At 39.2% G+C, this 20,985-nt stretch overlaps 1 protein-coding gene across 1 annotated transcript in view; it reads left to right on the plus strand.

The window, feature by feature from the left end:
• Positions 1-1,460: 1,460 nt before the first annotated feature.
• Positions 1,461-20,985, plus strand: part of VEPH1 (ventricular zone expressed PH domain containing 1) — a 224,363-nt gene continuing 204,838 nt past the window's right edge. Inside the window, exons 1-2 of the mRNA XM_045903484.3 lie at positions 1,461-1,608; positions 5,660-5,955. Of these exons, the coding sequence (XP_045759440.2) occupies positions 5,758-5,955 (198 nt within the window). The 5' untranslated portion in view covers positions 1,461-1,608; positions 5,660-5,757. The remainder of the gene's footprint in view (positions 1,609-5,659; positions 5,956-20,985) is intronic.

Below are 20,985 nucleotides of genomic sequence, written 5' to 3' on the forward strand. Positions count from 1 at the left end.
TTCTTACTGGGGTCCTAGAAAATGTCCAATTCTGGACCCTAGACTCCTTTAAAAATGTAAGAATATCGGATAAAATCTAGCAATAAGAACCATTAATAATGAATAGAGAATGAAGAAGAGGGAAGCCTAAAGAAATAGAGTCTGTTCCTTTAAAAGAGGAAACTGCATCACCATCTGTAAGCCAGAAAATTACTAATGAAAGGCTACACCTACTCATGGCTGACTGGATGCCCCATTTTTATAAAGCAAACTCTTCAAAGGAATTCTCCATATGTGGATGACATAAAAATGTGATTGATCATCAAATGTCTGGAAAGGTCATTCCCCTGGAGCATAGGACCTTGTTCAATGGCAGGTGTGTCGTCACTCGGACCACATGCCTTTGCAGGGTAGCACTCTTGGGAGTCATATCGTCGTGATCACACAGATGAATTTGTCTGCAGCTCAGCTTCCTGTACATTTTGCCAGCAGATAGGTGGTTTGATGGGCAATAGACCCTCTATAAGGACAAATTAGAGGTAGAGAGTAATGCAATTGAAAAACATGTTTTCTTTAAGATTTATTTAAGAAAGTGCAGGTGCGAGTGGCAGAGAGACTCTCAAGCCGACTCCACACTGAGCACGGAGCCCTACAAGCGAGATCACAACCCTGAGATCACAACCTGAGATGAAACCAAGAGTCCAAAGCTTAACCAACTGCACCCCCCAGGCGCCTCTATAAACATGTTTTCTTAATGCACCATTAAGCGTTGACATCTTTAAGTGTTGAGAGTTTCAGGATCTTTTTCTCCTCTAGAATGTCAGTAAGATGAAGCAAGACAAACATTTTCTCTGAGTGTCACTGCAATATTTAACGTATCTGACTTAAAGTGCAAATCCAAGTGGATTTTTATGAAGAACCTCCCAGAAAATAGAGTGGAAAAAAAGAAGGTATGCATTTTGGTTTAGTGATTTGTTCATTTTAGTAGCAACTTCCTGCATCCTTAAATTTACAACAATATTAATCTAGAGGCAGAGCAAGAGGATCACTGCTTTAGGAGCTGTGACTCACAGGACAAACGCTCAGTGTCTCAAACTCTGGGTGTGAAATCTTGAGAGGGAGGGAGGCGTTCATGAAGCTGCAGCCCTCTCTTCCCCAGGCTTTGTGAAATGGCTCCCAATAGCCATTCCATTCACCTGCTGGAGTTTCTGTTGAGACTGTTTCCTGCGTGGCTTTTTCTACCCCCCTCCACCCCATTCTTCCCAGGGAAAGTATAGATTTTCACGAACACAGGGGGTTTTGTGTTCTCTGTTAAAAACAACTTTACTTTACTGGGGCAGGCTTTCTGTTTCACCCCCGGAAACAGAGCATTTCTCTGAGGCGACTTTCCACTGGGTGAGGTGCAGCCTGTCACCTGACCAGCTCTGAAGCTGCCGGTGGCGTTGGGCTGCATTCCTGGAATTCTTCCACCCGGCACCGGCAGCACAGCAATGAGCAACTTCAGGTTCACTGAGCTGAGTGGATTCCACTCGCTGTGCCCTCGGAGTCCGCTGCTTGAATCTCCCGCCCAGTCTCAAAACATACAGCTGAGTAACAGCAAGCTGCCCGCCTTTGAAGAGTAGCACGCAGGTAAAGCCAGTTTGTGGGGACAGCTGGGACTCCCTGAAATGTGTCAGGTGTGGCGCATAATCATTTTTGTGTGTGGTGTCTGCTTCTCCGTGCAGAAACTTGACTTGTCAACCAATACCTGCTTAAAAAATAGATACTTATATTAAATAAGGAGAAAGTGGGCTTCAGAGTAGGGTCCCTTAAGGAATAGGGAGAGAAATTAGGAGAGCAAAAGCTGGGAGTAAGAAGGAATTCTATAAGCCAGTTTTTGTAATTCCAAAAGTATGAGATTTGAGGCTGACCTATCTGGATGTGAATCTTGGCTCTGTGTGTAACCTTCGACGAGATGCCTCACCAGTCCTGTTTCCTCTTTGGTAATAATATCTACCTGCCAGGTTGATGGGAGAACGGAGAAGAAAGTATCTAGCAAAGAGCTTGGTGCATAGAAAGCATCTGAGATGCACACATATGTGCATTCGTGTGCACATGTGTATGCTTGTGTGTATTCGGTGGGCGCATCTGTATATATGGATATAGGCCACAGGACTCTGGCATTCATAAGGGTAGGGAGTTTCGCAGAGGATGAGGTTGAACTTGATCTGTCTCTGACCTTCTCTGCTGTTGCAGAGAGATCAGCCTGGGAAGCCAGACACCTGAGAAAAACATTGACCAGGGCTGCTGAAAAATAAATAACATGCCTTGCTGATCCTTATCCAGGAAGCGGAGGTATAATGTACCATGTGGGGTGCTCTTTACATGAAGACCGATGGAAGCAAGGCAGCTCAATAATTATCACACATGGTCATGTATGCAACTGACAGGGCTTTGTTCTGGGAGACCAACTGCCTTCAGTTCTGACTCTGCAGCTTACTCTCTGGGTGTTCCTGGGCTGGTTACTTTCCTCTCCGAACATCAGTTTCTCATCACATGGAATTGTCGTGAGAATTAAGTGACTCAGTCCTCAGGAAGCACTCATAGTAGTGCCTGCCACATGGGAAACACCTGCTAAACATTAGCTCTTGGTGTCAGTATTTGACAAAGGGCTCTTTTGTGTGTTATTAGCTTTGATCTTCAAAACAACCTGGTGAGGTAGATGAGGCATGCATTAGCCCCATTTTGCAAGTAAAGAAACTGAGGGTGAGAGAAGGGAAAAGCATGAACCAAAGGTCCAACAGCCATTGAGTGGCCAGGCTAGGCCTTGAACCTCAGTCTGCAGACCAGCAGCTGACTTAGTATATCTGCAGAATATGTGCACTAAATGAAACCAAATCCTAAAGTGTCTGGCCCAAACACCATTTCCTTAACAAAGCTATTCCTTAGCATCTTCCCCTAGGAGAGATCTTTCTCTCCCTTGTACTTCCCCAAACTTCCTTTTATAGGACAGAGGAGATTTTCTCTGGGTCATCCTTGTACCGTAGGATGTTTGGTGTTAAGTCTCAGCTCTCCCTACCCCACCCTTCAAGGTGTGAAAGTTCTCATGGACGGCGGTGTTTTGAACAATACTGTTTTGTACATGATGGACACTCAAGAGTAACAGCATGAATGTAGGGCTCCGTACCAGGGGTCACTGTAAGTGTGGAGAGCAAAGAAGGAGCCCAGGGAAAGCCTGGGGTGCTCCTCTCCACCAGCACGTATTTCTGCTCATTCTTGGAGCTCCAGCCGCACTATGTCTGGGGCAGCTGACTCTGCTTCAGGAACGATGAGATATTGACCACAAGCTGGCTGGTCAAGGTGAAATCATTTCCAATGTCCATACAATGTCTTATTTTCCTGAATATTATTTTACTGAGACCCTGTCACTGCAAATGTCTGAGGCCAGGGGGAGAAATGTGTTCAGGGGAAAATTCAGGAAAACACTGTCCTAATTTTTCCTGTAGATGCTGTATTCCACCCTTCCGCATTTGCAAGGGTGCGTTCTACTTTGTAGGACTCTCACTCTGCTCTCTCTCCACCCCAAAAACTACCCCCCCACCCCATCCCCAGCCAAATCTCCTGCTTTTCTTTTCCTCTAAGCTTCTCTTCCTTGTGACTTTCCTGCTGTCTTGTTGGCCTTGATCCCAGGGCATAGATGGGCAAGAATGCAGGGTCCCTCCTTCCCTCAGTGTCGGAGGGAAGAGAAATTCCTTTTCATGCTTTATCACCCTACCCATATCTTCATCTTCAAATGTTAATAATGCTCTGAGGGCTTTTACTCCTAACAGTAGCTGCACACGGAGCCCTACGTGGAATCAACATACCATAGTGGTTATGAACCTGGAGCCTAACCCTGGAGTCTCTGGGTCCAAATCCCAGCTCTCCAGTTTGCTAGCTGTGTGGCTGGGGCAAGTTATTAATGCCTTGGTTCCTCACCAGTAAAATGGGGATGAAATATCCTCATATAGTTATTATGAGGGTTAAGTGAGTTAATGTTTGCAAAGCACCTAGGACAGAGCCTGGAACAAAGGTAAGCATATGTAAGTATTGTCATTTTTCTAGAGCTGGTCGTTAGCACAAAAGTTTCATGTAGGTAATATTACCCTTGATACAACTTCAGTGGCTACAAAATGCACTGATATATCTTATTTAACTGAGCACCTGGTGAAGGATTTGGCTTGTGTGTGTTTTGTTTTTTGTTTTTAAGATTTTGTTTATTTATTTAAGAGAGAAAGAATGAGACAGAGAGAGCATGAGAGGGGGGAGGGTCAGAGGGAGAAGCAGACTCCTCGCCGAGCGGGGAGTCCGATGCGGGACTCGATCCCGGGACTCCAGGATCATGACCTGAGCTGAAGGCAGTCGCTTAACCGACTGAGCCATCCAGGCGCCCAGTTGGCTTGTGTTTAGAGACCATATTGCGTGGGGAGTATGTATCTTTAAGCTTTAACATTTCATTCAGCACGCAGAGGTGCCTGCACAGTGACAGCTCAGAGGGGAGGTCTGAGATCACCTAAGGGAGCAGCAGACTCCCCTCTGCCTTTCACACTCATCCTGGAGAACACATTCCAAGTGAAATGCTAGGCAGAATTGCCTAGTGTTTAGATGCTTATATTAAATAAGTCACCCCCAGCTCTCACTCTCTGAACATGTGTCTGCATTTGTAAGTTACATGAGCTGACTCCACTTCATTGTAAACCAGGGAGGAACCCCACTGGCCTGAAATCAAGAGAACAGCACTGTAGTTACCATGGAGCCTTTGGGAAGTCATTAACTAAATGATGGCTAAGGTCTCTACCAGTGCAAATGGTCTGTGATTTTATTAGGCCCATAAGGGAGCTGATGAGAAAAATCAGATATTTAATTTGTGCCATTGCCCTTCTCTCTGTGGACTGTTAATTGAGTAAGAAGTATAGTGGGACTTTATTATTTCAATTGTGGGAATAGAGGGAAGACTGCCTGATCCCAATGCCTTCCCTCTTTAGCCTGCATCGCAATGCTATCACTTTCAAGTTCAGTGTTCAAGTTCAAATTCACACTCACATTCAGCAGAGATCTATGTAGCCTCATACTCCCAGACAGAATCCTTTCTTTAGACAGTATATATGAATAAAGCAAGTATTCAGATCACCTATTGGACGTAGGTTTGGGAGAGCTTCTGTTGTCAGTATAGGAAAGAAATCCAGCCAAGGAGGCAAGCACTGGTTTCCCTATCCAGGAAAAAAGAGAAAACCAGGCAGTGGTTCTAAGAGACGTTTTCTGTGTTCCCTCTTTCCTTTCATTGCCCTTTTCTGTTTGGTTTCCATGGGAATCTGGGGGGATATCTGGTGAGTGTTGGGCATATCGGTTGCTCATCCACTTGTTTCCTTGTGGCGTGGAGAGGAGAGGGATATAGAAAGGAGAAAAGTAAGTGTGAGGGTTAAGCAGCTTTTTAAGGTTCACAGTAAATTCTAGAGAAACCTAATAATTTTTTACAAGACCTTTTGGAAAAAAGCAAAACAAAACAAGGGAAGAGCTCATTCGAAGGTCATCAAGTCAGGATCTGTTACTCTATGCACATTTCCAAAGTCTTTCCCCACCCCCTCTGCTGGGCATCAAGTTCGTATTCTGAGCTCATGCCATTCTACTAGCAGTTTTATCCTATCATTTGTTTCTTTTCCAGAGAGAGTCAAAGAAGACCTCAAATTCTGGAGAAAAATGACCTTTCAAGGAATACAAAGTATACTTCCTGCCGCATGTTTTTTGTCTTACTAACTTCTGATGACTGAAACATATGGTCCTGGGCCTGCAGAAAGTCCATTGATTATCAAACTCCTCATCATGCATCAACTGTTCAGACTGGTCTTAGGACAAAAAGATCTTTCACGAGCTGGGGACCTCTTCTCCTTAGATGACTCCGAGATTGAAGACAGCCTGACAGAAGCTTTGGAGCAAATTAAAATAATTAGCTCATCTTCGGTGAGTAAACTAGTTTTTAAACTAGACACCCGGAATGACCTATTCCAGAGCCGAATGACTGTACATATGTTGGGGGAAAGGATCTTTGCATGGGGAAAGAGGAAGGACCACTTAATCCTGGTTCCTTTTAACCCAGCTCTGTGGTTTAGTTTGGCGTCTAAGAAATAACACAAGGGCAATCATTGACTTAGGAGGCTGCCTTCTGCCCACCCCTGGAGACCAGAACTCTGGAAATTTCAGACCAGAGTGGAATTATCACAAAAGGCTTATCTAAGAGCTGTTTTTCTAACCTTGAAATGACACGGGAGAGGAGAGGGAGCAAATCCCAGGAAAAGCAGATGGGCCAGGCTATACAACAGCTTCAGTAAACAAAGCAGGGTGTGTGGAGGAGGGTGAATAATGAAAGAAGGCAGGATGACACCTCCTGACATTAGGTAATAGGAGACAAGGACAAGGATCACTCTGTTGCCAGAAGTGACAGTTGCCCAGGGCTTGATAACACTGATTCTATGTATTTCTATATAATTGCCATTAAAAAAAAAATCTCTCATTTTACTCCTTTTTCTATACCCACCCATTTAATTCAACTCACCCATCATTAGCCCCCAGTGTGATCAGACAAATTTAAAATCCCCATCAACCCTCCCATTCCTTTGTTTCTCCTCAATGTCAAGATTATATATTCTGAAAGCACTTCCCAAAGGGGGTGGATGGGCATGCCCAGTGTGGTTTGCTTTTGCCCTTCTTCATTGTGCTTGGACCCTCCATGACATTAGTTCCATTTCAAAGGCCAACTCTCCCGGGCATCTCTTGCGTCCTCCCAGCTCAATAGCGTTTGCTATCACTTGGCACAAACAGCGCCCCCGGGCACAGGAAAGAGACGGGACTTGAGCCATAAAATACTGAATTACCAATGTGTGCACATTTCACAGATCACAGCTTTCTTCCATCTTTTAATGAAGAGATGTTTAGAAGGCATACCAGCATCCAGCGCAGCTTCCTCCCCAAGACAGTCAGCCTGCTCACTTATTGGCTGCCATGAACACACCATGCCCCCCCTGTGGCCAATGAGGTCATTGCCCAAACACTCTTTTCGCAGCTAATGTCTTTGACAGCAATTATGTGTCCACATTTTTTTTTCCCCCAGAATGTTAATCAGCTTAGTCTGACTCAAAACACAAAGTATTCCTGGTACATTGCCACTTTCCGGGCAGGATTTGTGTGCTATTTCCAGCAGCCCCATCCTTCACACTCTTGTGGAAATGAATTGGCTGAATATGCCACTGATTTTCATCTTATCTAATAGAAAAAAAAATATATATATATATATATACATATATATATAAGCTCCCTGAAGCCTATATCCACTAGAGGTCACTACTGTCAGTGATTTCTTTAGTTTTCTTCATCAATTGCTTATTTTAACAGATGTCAAATTCAGAATTTTAGGACCGGTAAGTTCTGTTATATATCCCCACTCTTAACCACTAAGGCAGGCAGGTCCCTTGTCACCAGGAGCACCGTCTGTCTTTTAAGCCCTCTGATCAGCATCCCACCAGACCAGCAGGGCTGGAGAGCTAGTAGTTCTCCTGTGGTCTTCACCTGCTAACTTCAGTCACCTCTCACTTCTTCTATTTCTCCACCTGTAACAGGGGCATGAGCAGATGGTGGCAGAATAAAAAGAATTCGTTTTTAGAGGGATTGTGCAGATCAGTCCATTTTTCTGTTTGTTACTCAATCCTAATTATAAGCATGTCTCAATATAGAATTCCTTCTCCCGCTCCATTCCTTTTAAAGCCAGTTCAAGTTTCATTATTCCTGAAATAGCTTCTAGTGATTCTAGTTCTTAGTGATTACTTCTTTCTAAAAACACATAGTTGTACTTTGGCATTATACTCTGTTCTTTATAGAAAATCATCCATTCATATGACCTCCTCCAGGGCAACTTCTATACTAGGGAATCCCAGATCTATGTTTTCAGCCTTGGATCTCTCCTCAGCCTCAAGCCCCCAGCTGATACCCATGATCTCAAAACTCAATCTATCTGAATTAGAAGTTATCATCTTTCTTTCAGCTGTACTATCACTTTCTTAGATCTCCAGGTTTGCAACCTGGAGTTACTCTTGACCTTTTTCTCTCACTCTCTCCTTTCCCTGTTGTTCTGTGGACACTGCCTGAGAAATGCCTCTTCACTGGCTCCTTCTTTTCCCTTCCTGCTGCTATCCCCCTGGCTCAGGCCATCAAAACAATTTTGATCTTCTTGCCTTTGATCTTACTGTTCTCTAGTTCAGTGTACTAACAGTTACCTGATTAAACTTCCCAAAGAAGATTTTATTGCATGTATCCCATTGTTCAAAACCTTTCCATGAAGCTTCAATGTCCATGACATTCAAATGACCAATGCCAGTGATTAGTCCACTGAACGACCATGTCTACTCTATGGCTCACTTCCCTGTTACCTGTATCCCATATTTCCCTTATTAGGGCTTTCCTAATGACCCTGGATCTCAGTAATCAATTCTACTTCTCAATTCCTCTTTACAAACAAAGAACTGGAAGGGATCTTCTAAATCATCTTTTCCAACTTCTTTCCAGCACAGAAATCCCTCCTTTAGGATTCCTGACAAACAGGTGACCTCTCTTTCTACTCTTGCAATGATGAGAACATAGTAAGTTTCTGATATTTTTTTTCCTACTCCTCAATTTTCCTTTTATAAATTTCTCCTTGCCATTGCATGAAGCCTCGTTGGAGCCTTCAGTCAGTTTTCTACCTTGTCCTTGCCAGGAGAGCAGAGAGGGAAAAAGTGGGGGCACCTGACTATGCCAATCAGATCTTTCCTGGTAGTTCTAGAAAAAAGTCAGCAGAGGGTTATTTGTCATGGTGATGGTGCTCCAAAGAGATAGTCCTTTGTTACAGTTATCCAAACTTTTTCTGTTGCTTATGACCAATCCTAACCTACGAAGAGACCATTGCTGCACTGTCAGAATTTTAAATTGTTAGTGTGCTCCTCCTTTCAGCCAGATGAAATCTTACTCTTTGTATTTTCTATACATTGTTCTTTGGTCTGTTCATTGCCTCAACAATCAAAAGAGCATAATTCTATTCCTATAAGAACTTTAAACATATGAAGATAGGTATCAGGGATCGCCTCTAGCTTCTCTCTTCTCAGCTACACATCCTTAGTGTCCTAGTGTCCCTACGTTTTTCCATGACAAAGAAGGAGCCTATGGCAGAGAAAAGTTACACTACCTCACTTTTCCAGACTTGGGTCTGGAAGCTCAATTTTGTCAGTACGTGACAAATGCTATCCTAGTGATGCTATCCAAATGCAAGACTGAGTGCTGGTTTACCGATTTACAATGAAAATTATAATTCATGTCAGTCAGAATTTGTGTGCTTCCATCCGGTCCTCACCAAGTCTATTTACCCAGTCTTTCTCTGGACAATGGATACTATCATTGATTAGGTTTCCTCCTCTACTAAAATCACAGCCAGTCCTATCTCCCTATATTTAACTCACCTGTAGTCATGCGTGTACAGACAGCATGTTGGGTTAGCCCAGTAGTTGGTTAATCCCACTCATACGAGGGGATTTTTTTTCACTTAATCCTCAAAGGGCAATCTTGTTTCCATATTCTTGGAGGACGTCCTATTGTAGCTCCCAAGTACCGCCTACATTCTCAACATTCTGGTTTCTTTCCCCTGGAATCTTCCTAATTCATTATTGTAATTTATCAAGGCCAAGTACTGAAACCAACTGCTTGGAACAATTGCTGGTAATAGTCAGATACTCTGTTTCTAAAATTCCTCTTCGACAGTAACATCACACAATTGGCCACATTTATCCTGCCGTGTACCAGAACCCTCAGTTTGAATCAAGACTTGTAATTAGAGAACTTGAAAAATAAATTGTATGTGTATTGTGTCACATTTTAAACCAGTGTAATAATATTCTTGTCTTCAGGCCCTCATTCCAGGATATTCATACCTTTTAAAAATTATGATTCTGTCCAATATATTAGTTCTCATTCCCATCTTTGTAGAATCTGAAAATTTAGCAAGCAAGTCTTCAATCCTTTCCCTGAAGTCACTCGCACAATCACTGAACCTTCCTAAATTCCATTCTACAGTCCATGCCCTCTTTTCAACTAGTTAGTCCAAAACACCGCTGGGAGATAGTTTGTCCTTATGCTTTGCTTTGAAAATGCGACTGCTCACTCAAAATTCTCTCCAAGTTCCCCAATGCCTTTAAGTTTTGTCTTTTCATGTCAAGTCCTTTCTGGACTACTTTCATCTCCTACCCATTTCTTCTACTACCTTGGCTCTCCTCCCAGACTACTTCATCCCTATCCACTCATCCTCTTTTCCCACTCCTCCTTCCCCACCACGTTCCCTTTGCCTAACCCATACACCCACCTTCCAGTTCTCTTTACTGTTTTTTAAAAACCAATAAAAAATGTTAAGCATACACAAATTGCCCAGTTTTAAAAAGTAGATAGAATTGAAATCACCTGGATGTTTCTCTCTGCTTCAAATTTCCTCCCTTTCCTAAGTAACCAATATCCTGACTATGGTATTTATCCATGAGTGTTTTATTTCTTTGCTACACACGCATAGCTCAAACTTTATTTGTAGCATTGTAGTCCTTGTTTTAAAATTTTATATAAATGGTATCATAAGTTTCAATATAATGTTTCTGAGGCTTATGATAGTACAGGTAGTCCCAATTCATTTCTTTTTTGAGGGATGGAGTGTTCCACTCAATGACTATGCCTCAGTTTGGTTAGCCATTCTTCTTTTGATGGCCATTTACTACTTAACAGTGTTAAAGTGAACATTCTTTTGATGGCCATTTACTACTTAAACAGTGTTATAGTGAACATTCTTATAATCAGTGTTTTCGGCAAATGTGCTAGTATTTCTAGCAAAGACAACTAAGAGTGAAACAATGTTTTGGGGGTTTTATATACTTGCGGTTTCTGATATGCCACCAAATTTCTCTCCGCTGTAGTTGTACCTACTTACATTCCCATCAGCCGTGCTTGAGGCTCCCAGTGGCTTTACATCTTCACCAATGCTTGCTGTTATCAGATTTTTTAAGTTTTTGTCAATTTAAGTGAACCGTATCTAATTGTTCTTTAAATTTGCACTCCCCTCATGGTTGGGAAGGGCAACAGATCATTTTTTCGTGTTTATTCGCTATTTGTCATTTGGGCTTCCTCTTCATTATAGTACCTGTTTACAATTTAAGTTTTTTTTCTTTCCATTGTTCCATTGAGGTTTTTAAAAAGACTTTTCTTATTAATCTGAAGGAGGTTTTCTATATTCTTGTACAGACCCTGTCCTGTATGCATGTTGCATGTCTCCTATTCCAAATGTAGCTTGCCTTATACCTTTTACTGTAATAAGTCCTGATATCTGGTAGGACAAATATCCCCAGACTTCTTTAAAATATTAGCTTCTCAATTTTGATGAGTGATTCTGTCACTATCTTGATAGGAACTTTATTATATCTATGAATTTATTTGAAGAAAATTAACATCTTTATGTTACTGTCTTATCTTTACTTAGATTTTCTTAAATATCTTTCAATAAAGTTTACGATTTTTTTTTCCTAAAGATCTTAAAAGTCTTAAGTCCTTCTCCCCTTTTTTATTTTATTTATATTCAATTAGCCAACATATAGTACATCATTAGTTTCAGATGCAGTGGTCAGTAATTCATCAGTTGCATATATCACCTAAGTCCTTTTTTTTTTTTTAAGATTTTATTTATTTATTTGACAGAGAGAGAGACACAGCCAGAGAGGGAACACAAGCAGGGGGAGTGGGAGAGGGAGAAGCAGACCTCCTGCCGAGCGGGAAGCCTGATGCAGGGCTCGATCCCAGGACCCTGGGATCATGACCTGAGCCGAAGGCAGACGCTTAACGACTGAGCCACCCAGGCGCCCCTCACCTAAGTCCTTTTAAAAATATATAAGTATTTTAGAATTTTTTTGCTGAGATTATAAATGCATCCATTAAAAAATTATTTTCCAATTATTTTTTCAGATGATTAAAACAGAAATGATACTTGCATCATGATCATATATCCAGTAAATTTACTCAACTCTCTTATTAACCCTAATGTCTTGTTTTCCCCCACTTATTCAGCAATACTTATTAGGCACTTACTATATGCCAGATACTGTACCAGATGCTGGGAATACAAGAGTAAGAAAAACAGAGAAATCTCTGTTCCCTTTTATCCCTGTTTTTCTAGGAATTGATTAATTTTATTCACTGCTTTTTCTGCTCTTTTGAAGTAATCCTATTTTCCCTTTTAATCTTGTTAATGTGGTGCATTATAAAAATCAATTTTTAAAATATAAAACCATTATAATATTCTGGGATAAAGTGAAGTCTGACATTAATTTTAGTACATTTCCTGATTTGGTTTGATATTTTTAAAGAAGCGTTGGAACCATGAGATTGGCCTACAATTGTCCTTTCTTCCACTGTATTTCCTTGGCTTTGGTATCAAGTTATATATACTTGGTCATAAAATGAGCTGGGAAAAGTTTCCACATTTCTGTTATCTATAAAACTTTTATAAGATTGTGGCAATCTATTCCTTAATTTCATAGAAAACTGTAAAACCCTCTTGGCACCATGCAGTTTTTTTGGGGGGGGGGGTGCTGGTCAATTTTTAAATTACTGATTTCATTTCTTTGAAGAAAATTGGGGGGGCTTGCTTCAGTCACTTTTGGTAAAATATCTTTTCTAGGAAATTGTATATTTTATCCCAGTTTTCAAATTTATTGGCATAAAACTTTAAAAAATTTTTTTTGTGTGTTCTGCTGTATCTGTATTTAAGTGCTCTTTTTCACTGATTTTTTTCATCAATATATTCAGAGCTTTGTCTTTTTAAAAGGTTTTAGTTTATTAATCATTTGTATAGGGTCTTTTATTCTATCTCATTAATTTCTTTTTAAATGTTCACTTGTTTTCCTCTTTGATCTTTTTCTGGTTGTTTTCTATTCTTTTTCTAATCCCCTCAGTTATAGGATTAGCTTATTGTTTATTGTCATTGTTGTTTGTTTGCTTTACTTTCTTATTTTCTGGTATAAGCATTTGAGACCCTAAATTTCTTGCTAAGTAGCGCTTAACATCATCCCACAAGTTTTTGAGATACAGTATTTTCATTATGAATTCTAAATTCTTATTTTGATTGTGATTTCCTCTTTGACTCATAATGACTTAGAAGTTTGTGCTTTAATTTCCTGAAGAATTTTTGTAATCTTTCTGTTGTTAAGTTAAAATAGAGCTGCATTGTCGTTGGACAACATGAATGGCATGATTCCACTCTTTTAGGAGCACTCGAGAATTGCTTTGTTGCACAGTTTATGGCCAATCTGTGTAACTAATAATGTAGCACTTACTATGTTCTAGGACTTTTCCTAAGAGCTTATCACATGGTAATATATTCAGTCCTTTCAATACATTTCTGAGATAAGTGTATAATATTATCTCCATTTTATAGGTAAGGAAACTGTAGCACAGAGAGATTAATAATCTAACTTGTCCAAGATTATATAGCTAGTGAATAATTGGGCCAAGAATCAAGCCCAGAGAATTTGGAATCAGAAACCTCTAAGCCACCACACTATCCTGACTCTTTAGATGTTTTATTTGTGTCTGAGAGGAATGTGTATTCTCGAATTAGTGAGTATAAGGTATTAAGTAAGTTGATGAAAGACCTCTTTTTGATTGTATTGTCTATGTTCTCTATATTCTCAATAAATTTGTGTTTGCTTAGACAGCCAAACGCTAAGAGAGGTGTTTAAAAATTTCCCACTATAATTTTGGGTTTGTTGATTTCTCCTTGTAATTTTGTCAAGATTGCTTTATAAATTTGGGAGCTTTTTTAAAAAATTGAAGTATAATTAACATACAATGTTACATTAGGTTCAGTGCACAACATATTGATTCAATAATTTTGTACATTACTCAGTGCTCCCTACAGTAAGTGAAGTCACCATTTGTCACCATACAAGGTTATCACAATACTGTAACTATATTCCCGATGTTGCACTTTTCATCTCTGTGACATTTATTTTATAACTGGAAGTTTGTACCTCTTGAATCCCCTTATTTTACCCATCCTCCCACCCAGCTCCTCTCTAGCAACCACCGGTTCTCAATACTTAAGAGTATTTTTTTGTTTGTTTGTGTTCATTTGTTTAGTTTTTTAGATTCTATGTGAGTGAAATCATATGGTATTTGTCTTTCTCTGGTTTATTTCACTTAGTCCATCCATGTTGTCTCAAATGGCAAGATCTCATTCTTCTTTATGGCTGAGTAGTATTCCTCGTGTGTGTGTGTGTGTGTGTGTGTTTATTATGTATTAATACGTTTAGGATTGTTATTTATTCCTTGGAGAACTTTTGCTCTTATTATTACATACTGTGCAACTTTATTCTGATAAGTTTTGCCTATTTTCTTTGGAGTAGTTGCCTGTTTTCTCTTTTTCTAGCCTTTTATTTTTTACCTCCTCATGTCCTTATGACTTAAATGTAATTTGTAAACACCATATAAGTAGATTTTTTCAATAATTCAAATTGAAAATCTGCCTTTTATTGGTAAATTTAGTCAATTTATATTTATCATGATAAATTATATATTTGGATATATTTCTCCATTTTACATTTCCTGATTTTCTAAATTTCTCTTTATCTTCTTTTCTGCATTTTTTTAGTTGAGTGAAACTTTACCCTTTCATTTTCTACCTCTATTGGCTCTGTTGGTTTGAAAGTTACATTCTATTTCTATTTTTTTAGTAGTTACCTTTAAAATTTTAGCAAATATAGTTGCCATATATTATCAATTCCAAGACAGTTTTCACCTATTTATAACTCTGAAACAAGTATATATTTTATAATTGATTACAATCTTACAATCCCTGTTGGCCAGGTATTAAGCATAATAAAGTTGCTATTGCCTACATGTGCATAAATTTTCCATAGCTTTTCATATTAACATTCCAACTGAATTAGGTACATTATTGTTACTCCAAGCATTGGGTTAAATGTCCACTTAAAATGCTTCCAAAGCTTCTAGATTATAATGTGGTACTGAAACAGACACTTATTGGGTATGCAGGAAAGCATAGAAGGAAGCACAAGAGTATAAATTTTATATTAGTGAACAAAATATTCATCATTGCAGGAATGATAGGAATTCCACGTTTTCTTGCAAAATAATAACTGGGGGCTTTATGGAACCTAAAAAAGGATGTACTTTTTTGTTACTGAGATATTTGTAAAATACTGTCTATTATACCACAATAAGTAATGCAACTGAAAGCAGGAAAAACAGGCAATTCTCTTGGAAGACATGAAAGAAATTTCAAAGAAATAAGAGGCTAGCCAGAACTATCAATTTATGTCTTGCATAGAATTCTCTTTAAGACCTGATATAACCCACAATTTAATTGGCAGTCTTCTCTCTTTCTTCATAATGGAAGATTTATAATTGACACCATCTTACATTTGATGGATTATGATGATGTCTAAAGTTATTCAATAGCTCTCTTTTCCTATTACCATCAGGACCTTGGAATACTTTCATGCCCCTCTTATATATTAGTGTTAAGCAGCACTTTTTATTTCACCTTAATACCCTTGAAACTATTCTTTAAAATTACTGATGTTTAAAAAAATTCACCCAATGTTTGTTTCAAGCACCTAATATTTCCCCATTTTTTCCTCACTATTCTTTTTCCCCATTGTCTTCCTCTCTTTTTTCTTCTGCATCCAAGTTTCCACTTTCTGAAGTATACATATTAAATATCCCTTCAGCGAAGATCTATTAGTGATAAACCCTCTCAATGTTTGTCTTTTCCGAAAAGATCCTTGTTTGCCCTTAACTTTGAATGATGATTACCTGGGCATGGATTTCTAGCTGGAAAGTCTTTTTATTTCTCAGTAACTCCTACCATTGCTGTTATAAAATCCTCTGTCAGTTTGTCATTCTTTATACCTAATATACTTTTTCTATGCTTTAATATTTTCTCTGTCTTTGGTGTATTCTATGGTTTCATTATTATGTGTCCAGATGTGGTTTTATTTGTATATCCTTACTCAATCCTCATTGCATTTTGTGAGATTGAGGTTCATGTTTTTGTCATTTTTGGAAATTAAAAAAAAATCTTATATCAAATACTCTTTTCCATCTCATTTTTCCTTCTGGAAATTCTATTTACTCACTCATTTATGCATCCCACAAGTATTTTTTTGAGTACGTATTATCTTCTAGACATTGGGAATATAATCATAAACAAAGCAGACAAAACCACTACCCTCACATCCTTCATATTCTCTGAATTTATCCTCCATGCCTTTTGACCTCTTGTATTTTCCATCTCTATGAGATACATTATGTTTTCATTTCCTCAGCTCTATATTCCAATCCACTGAGTCTTTTTTTCAGCTGGATCTTATCCACTATTTCATTCATTCACTGAGTTTTTCATTTCTAGAAGTTTCATTTGTTTCTTTTTGATACCTTTTGTTCCTCTTAAAAGAGACTTGGTTTTTGTTTATAAGAAGAATTTTCCTTGATACATTGAATCATTTTGAACATCTAAGTACATAATTTGAGGTCAGTAATTCCATTATCTGGTTTTTGACGGTCTAATATGCCCCAAGTTGTGCATGCTGACATGTGCTCATATTGTCTTCGTTCCAATGTTTTATAAGTTTGGATTTTTGATTTTGGTTTAAATAGAGTTTCACTCATGTGAGTACTGGATGGTTTTACCTGAGTGTTCACCCCTCAGAGTAGTTGTATGTTTGTCTCTACTGGGAGCCCCAGTGATGGTATCAGGTCTGGGATCATTGGTCCTGCTGGTGTTGTTAGTGCCTCCACCTTGGAGAGTCTTAGGAAGGTAGAATAAGTACGGTATGTATACATGCATGCTCTTGAAAGCAGGAAAAATGATACACATATAAATATATTATTAGTATGGATGCCATGTAGAATGTGACAATAGGAGAGTAAGTGTGTGGCCTTTTTGTGCTGTACATTATGAAGTGGTTGTGAAATGAATGTATAAAAAAAATTGTACACATAAGGAAATATTTGTAACTCACTGTATGTTATAACATTTATCTGCACTTACTATGTGCCGGATACTGTTGTAAATCCTTTCCCTACATTAACTAATTTAATCCTCACAATAGTAGTAAGAGATAGATATTAATAATATCCTGATTTTAAGGATTAGGCAACTGAGGTACAGAGAGATAAGTGATTGCTCAACATTGCAGAGCTGGTAAGAGCAGAATATGACTTTGAGCACAGGCAGTCTGACTCAAGTCTATACTTTTTTAAATTTAATTTAATTTTATTATGTTATGTTAATTACCATGTTCCATGATTCGTTGTTTGTGTATAACATCCAGTGCTCCATTCAGTACGTGTCCTCTTTAATACCCATCACCAGGCTAGCCCATCCCCCCACCCCCTCCCCTCTAGAATCCTCAGTTTGTTTGTTTTTTAATTTTTTATTGTTATGTTAATCACCATACATTACATCATTAGTTTTTGATGTAGTGTTCTATGATTCATTGTTTGCGTATAACACCCAGTGCTCCATGCAGAATGTGCCCTCTTTAATACCCATCACCAGGCTAACCCATCCCCCCACCCCCCTCCCCTCTAGGATCCTCAGTTTGTTTCTCAGAGTCCATATCTCTCATGGTTCGTCTCCCCCTCCGATTTCCCAACTGCTATGATATGCTCTCTCTCAAGGAAGGGAGGGAGAAATGATCCTCAAGACATTTTCCTTCTTCTCTTCCAACTTCTACTCTTATGCCATTCCCACCACTAAATACTTTATTTCAGAGGTTCCACATAACCTTTAGCCAGCGGGTCATCCCCTGAAGACTGTTTACAGCATAAAGAAGCCTGATTGGTTTATGGTTTATGGATGTTGATGTGGAGGTGTGGTGTCTGTAGCTGGGTAGGGGTGACCCATCCTGGTAACTAGACTTGGAGCAACACAATGTGTCAATTTTTCATTGTCCCACCCTTATAATTTGACCTCCCTACCGCTTTACGGTAAGTTACTTAAAAATTAACAATGACCAGGTTACTGTGAGAATGAACCTCTAAACCCAGTTTGATGGGTTTGATATTAAATAGATCTGGTTCTCAGAAGTTACTGATTTTAATACGCACAGGTACTGATTCAGTGTTCAACTCAAACATAAACACATATGTAGGCACATATATATTTCATAAGAGCAGGGTGGAATGTGAGTCAGGAAAACCCTAATTGCAAAGCTGATCCCATGCCAAAAAGCTTTAGACTATTCAATTACATAATTAAATTTTTTTTTAAATTTCTTTTGTCTTTTTAAACATTTGTTGAAGGAAGCAGTTAACAACCTTTTGGGTTTTCAACCTTTTTTTGAGGAAACCTCCCTTTTGGAGGATGCTTTTCTTCATGTCATATGTAGGAATTTAAATTTATAATTTTTTTCAAGTTAAAAAATCTTTTCTTCTTAGTAAAGTGGCATGTCATAGGAAACTCTTATCTACAAGAGATTCACAGTAATATCAAAATTCGTAACTGATGCACCTACGCCAAATATATTAATATGTTCACTAAAATTGTGACACTGGTTTATCCTTATGGAGAGCTGCTTAACTCTTCTAGTTAGAAATCTTAGAATCAGGATATATGCCTTTTGTTAAACAATTTTGCTGACACACTAATCTCTCTGTATACTCCAGCTTCATTCCAGAGTGCTCCTGTCAGAATTCTCCATCAAAGCTGTTCTCTTTTAAGCAGGAAACTGGAATCTTGGTGTTCATGAACCAAGACACTTACGTATGTCATGTACTTTTCACTGAGTTGCACCTTCCACTTTTACTGAGGCTTATTTCATCCAAATGGAAATCTCTTTGCTATTTTTTGTTAAACTGTTGTTTAGACACGGTTTATTATGTTTCCCAAAGTCATCTATATAAACTCTGTTGTAATTGGTTTCCCAGGAAAGCAGATTTCAAAATGGCTGTTCCAAGGGAGGGACAAACCCCTGAGAGGGGCCATTCCCTTTGACAAAGAACAGTTTCTGCAGGCAGACTTGGGTCTGGACTGACAGCTGAGAAAATGAGTGCCTTTGTCCTAAAGGGGTCTATGGGCAATGTACCATAGTATCTACTACAGTCTACCCCTCTCACCATTCAGATCTACCTGCTTTGTATAATAATTTCATTCTGTATGGAAACAGCTTCTCTGAAATGCTTTTCCTAACAAAATTTACAAGAAGGTTAGTGAGAGGATCTATCATCTCTACCATACCAATTGCTATCAAGGCTGCAGTTGGTACTCTGTGGTAGGCTGGATAATGCCCCCCCAAAGACATCTACCTGTAAATTTTATTTTTCATAGCAAAAGGGATTTTTCAGATATAATACAGTGAAGGATCTTGAGATGGGGAGATTATCCTATATTATCTGGGTGGGCCCAATATAATTATAGGGGAGCAAGAAGGTCTAGGGCCTTCTTTGAAGAAGAAGGAGGTGGGCTAACGGAAGCGCAGATTTGAGTGATGCACTTTGAAGATGGAGGCTCATGGAGGTCATGAGCCAAGGAAAGCAGGGAACCTCTAGAAGCTAAAAAGATGTGGAAATGTATTCTCCCCTCAGAGCCTCCAGAGGAACCAGCCCTGCTGACACCTTGAGTTTTGCCCAGTGAGACTAAGTTTCAACTTTTGACCTCTGGAACTGTAGGTAAATAAATTTATCAACACAAATTCTTGAGCCGCTTAGCATGTGATAATAAGTTAGAGCAGCAACAAGAAAGCTAATACAGTGTCTCTCCTCTACCACCTATTCTAATTCTTACACCTTCAGCTGGCATATCTGCTGATTTAAGTTGCTTCCTAGTTCGGTGACTCATATGCATTTTCCTGAGGGATCCGAGTCCCTGGTCTCCATGCCTCTCTCAGACTGTGATGGCTCCCTTGTCCATTTACCACCAAAATTGCTCAGGGGAATGCCTAGAGATGCTCCCATTACTTAATAGCAGCCCCACCTTTTCCTGATGATGTGGTCAATTACCTTTGCCAAGATGGGACTCTTTTTTTTTTTTTTCTGGTTTTTTGATACAGGAGCTCAAAGTGACTGAGTTCGCAGGTGGTTCAGTATTCTACCCATAGGGAATTCAACACCATGTAATAGTCATTGTTTTAGTATGTATATTGCCTTTTAGAGGATTGTTCCTCATCCTCATAAGATATTAGGCTGAGTTGCTTCTTTGAAGACCTGCTCCATTGAACTATTAGTCCAGCAGTTTCAGGGCAGGGGAAAGAGATGTTATCATATGTAATAGGACTAATACATCCCTGATCAGGTGCCCACGGCTCTATCTCCTTTGCTATAAAGTGGTTCTGTAGTCTAAGGCAATGTTATGTGGGATCTTGTGTCAGCACACCAAATACTCTGTGATCCTTCAAATAGTGTCTCAGGCTTAGGCCCTGTGGGCAAGAAAGTCAAACCCAAACCTGGATCACATGTAAATCCCACTCAATGTAACTGATGTCCCTTCCAAGGTGGAAAAGGTCTTATGTAAATAACTTGCACCAAATGATTGATTGGTGTTCTTATGGGATAGTGCCATTCTGGGGGTTCAGCATTGACCTCTGTTGCTAGCAAGTTGCATGTTTAGGTAATAGCAATATTAATAAGATCACCTTGGTGAATGGGAGCTTATGCTGTTGGGTAATGCATAGCTCTTGTTCCTCACACCAAGATTATTCCATTTGTTCACCTATTGGATCACATTAGGGTGGTTATAATAAAGCCTTGGCTCATGTCACTTGGAATATAGTCTTCCTTTTGTCAATGGCATTGGTTCTCTTTTCTATCTATCCTTATGTATGTATTCTCTCTATTACATAAAATACTCTTCATTACACATGATGCTGCTTGATATTTGAAGATAATGCCATCAAAAGTAACTTCTATTTACAAGGGCAA

Source organism: Mirounga angustirostris, unplaced genomic scaffold (assembly GCF_029215605.1).
Source record: "Mirounga angustirostris isolate CCGP_5_RB_7025 unplaced genomic scaffold, mMirAng1.0.hap1 SCAF_1, whole genome shotgun sequence".
In the NCBI taxonomy this organism is placed as follows: domain Eukaryota; kingdom Metazoa; phylum Chordata; class Mammalia; order Carnivora; family Phocidae; genus Mirounga; species Mirounga angustirostris.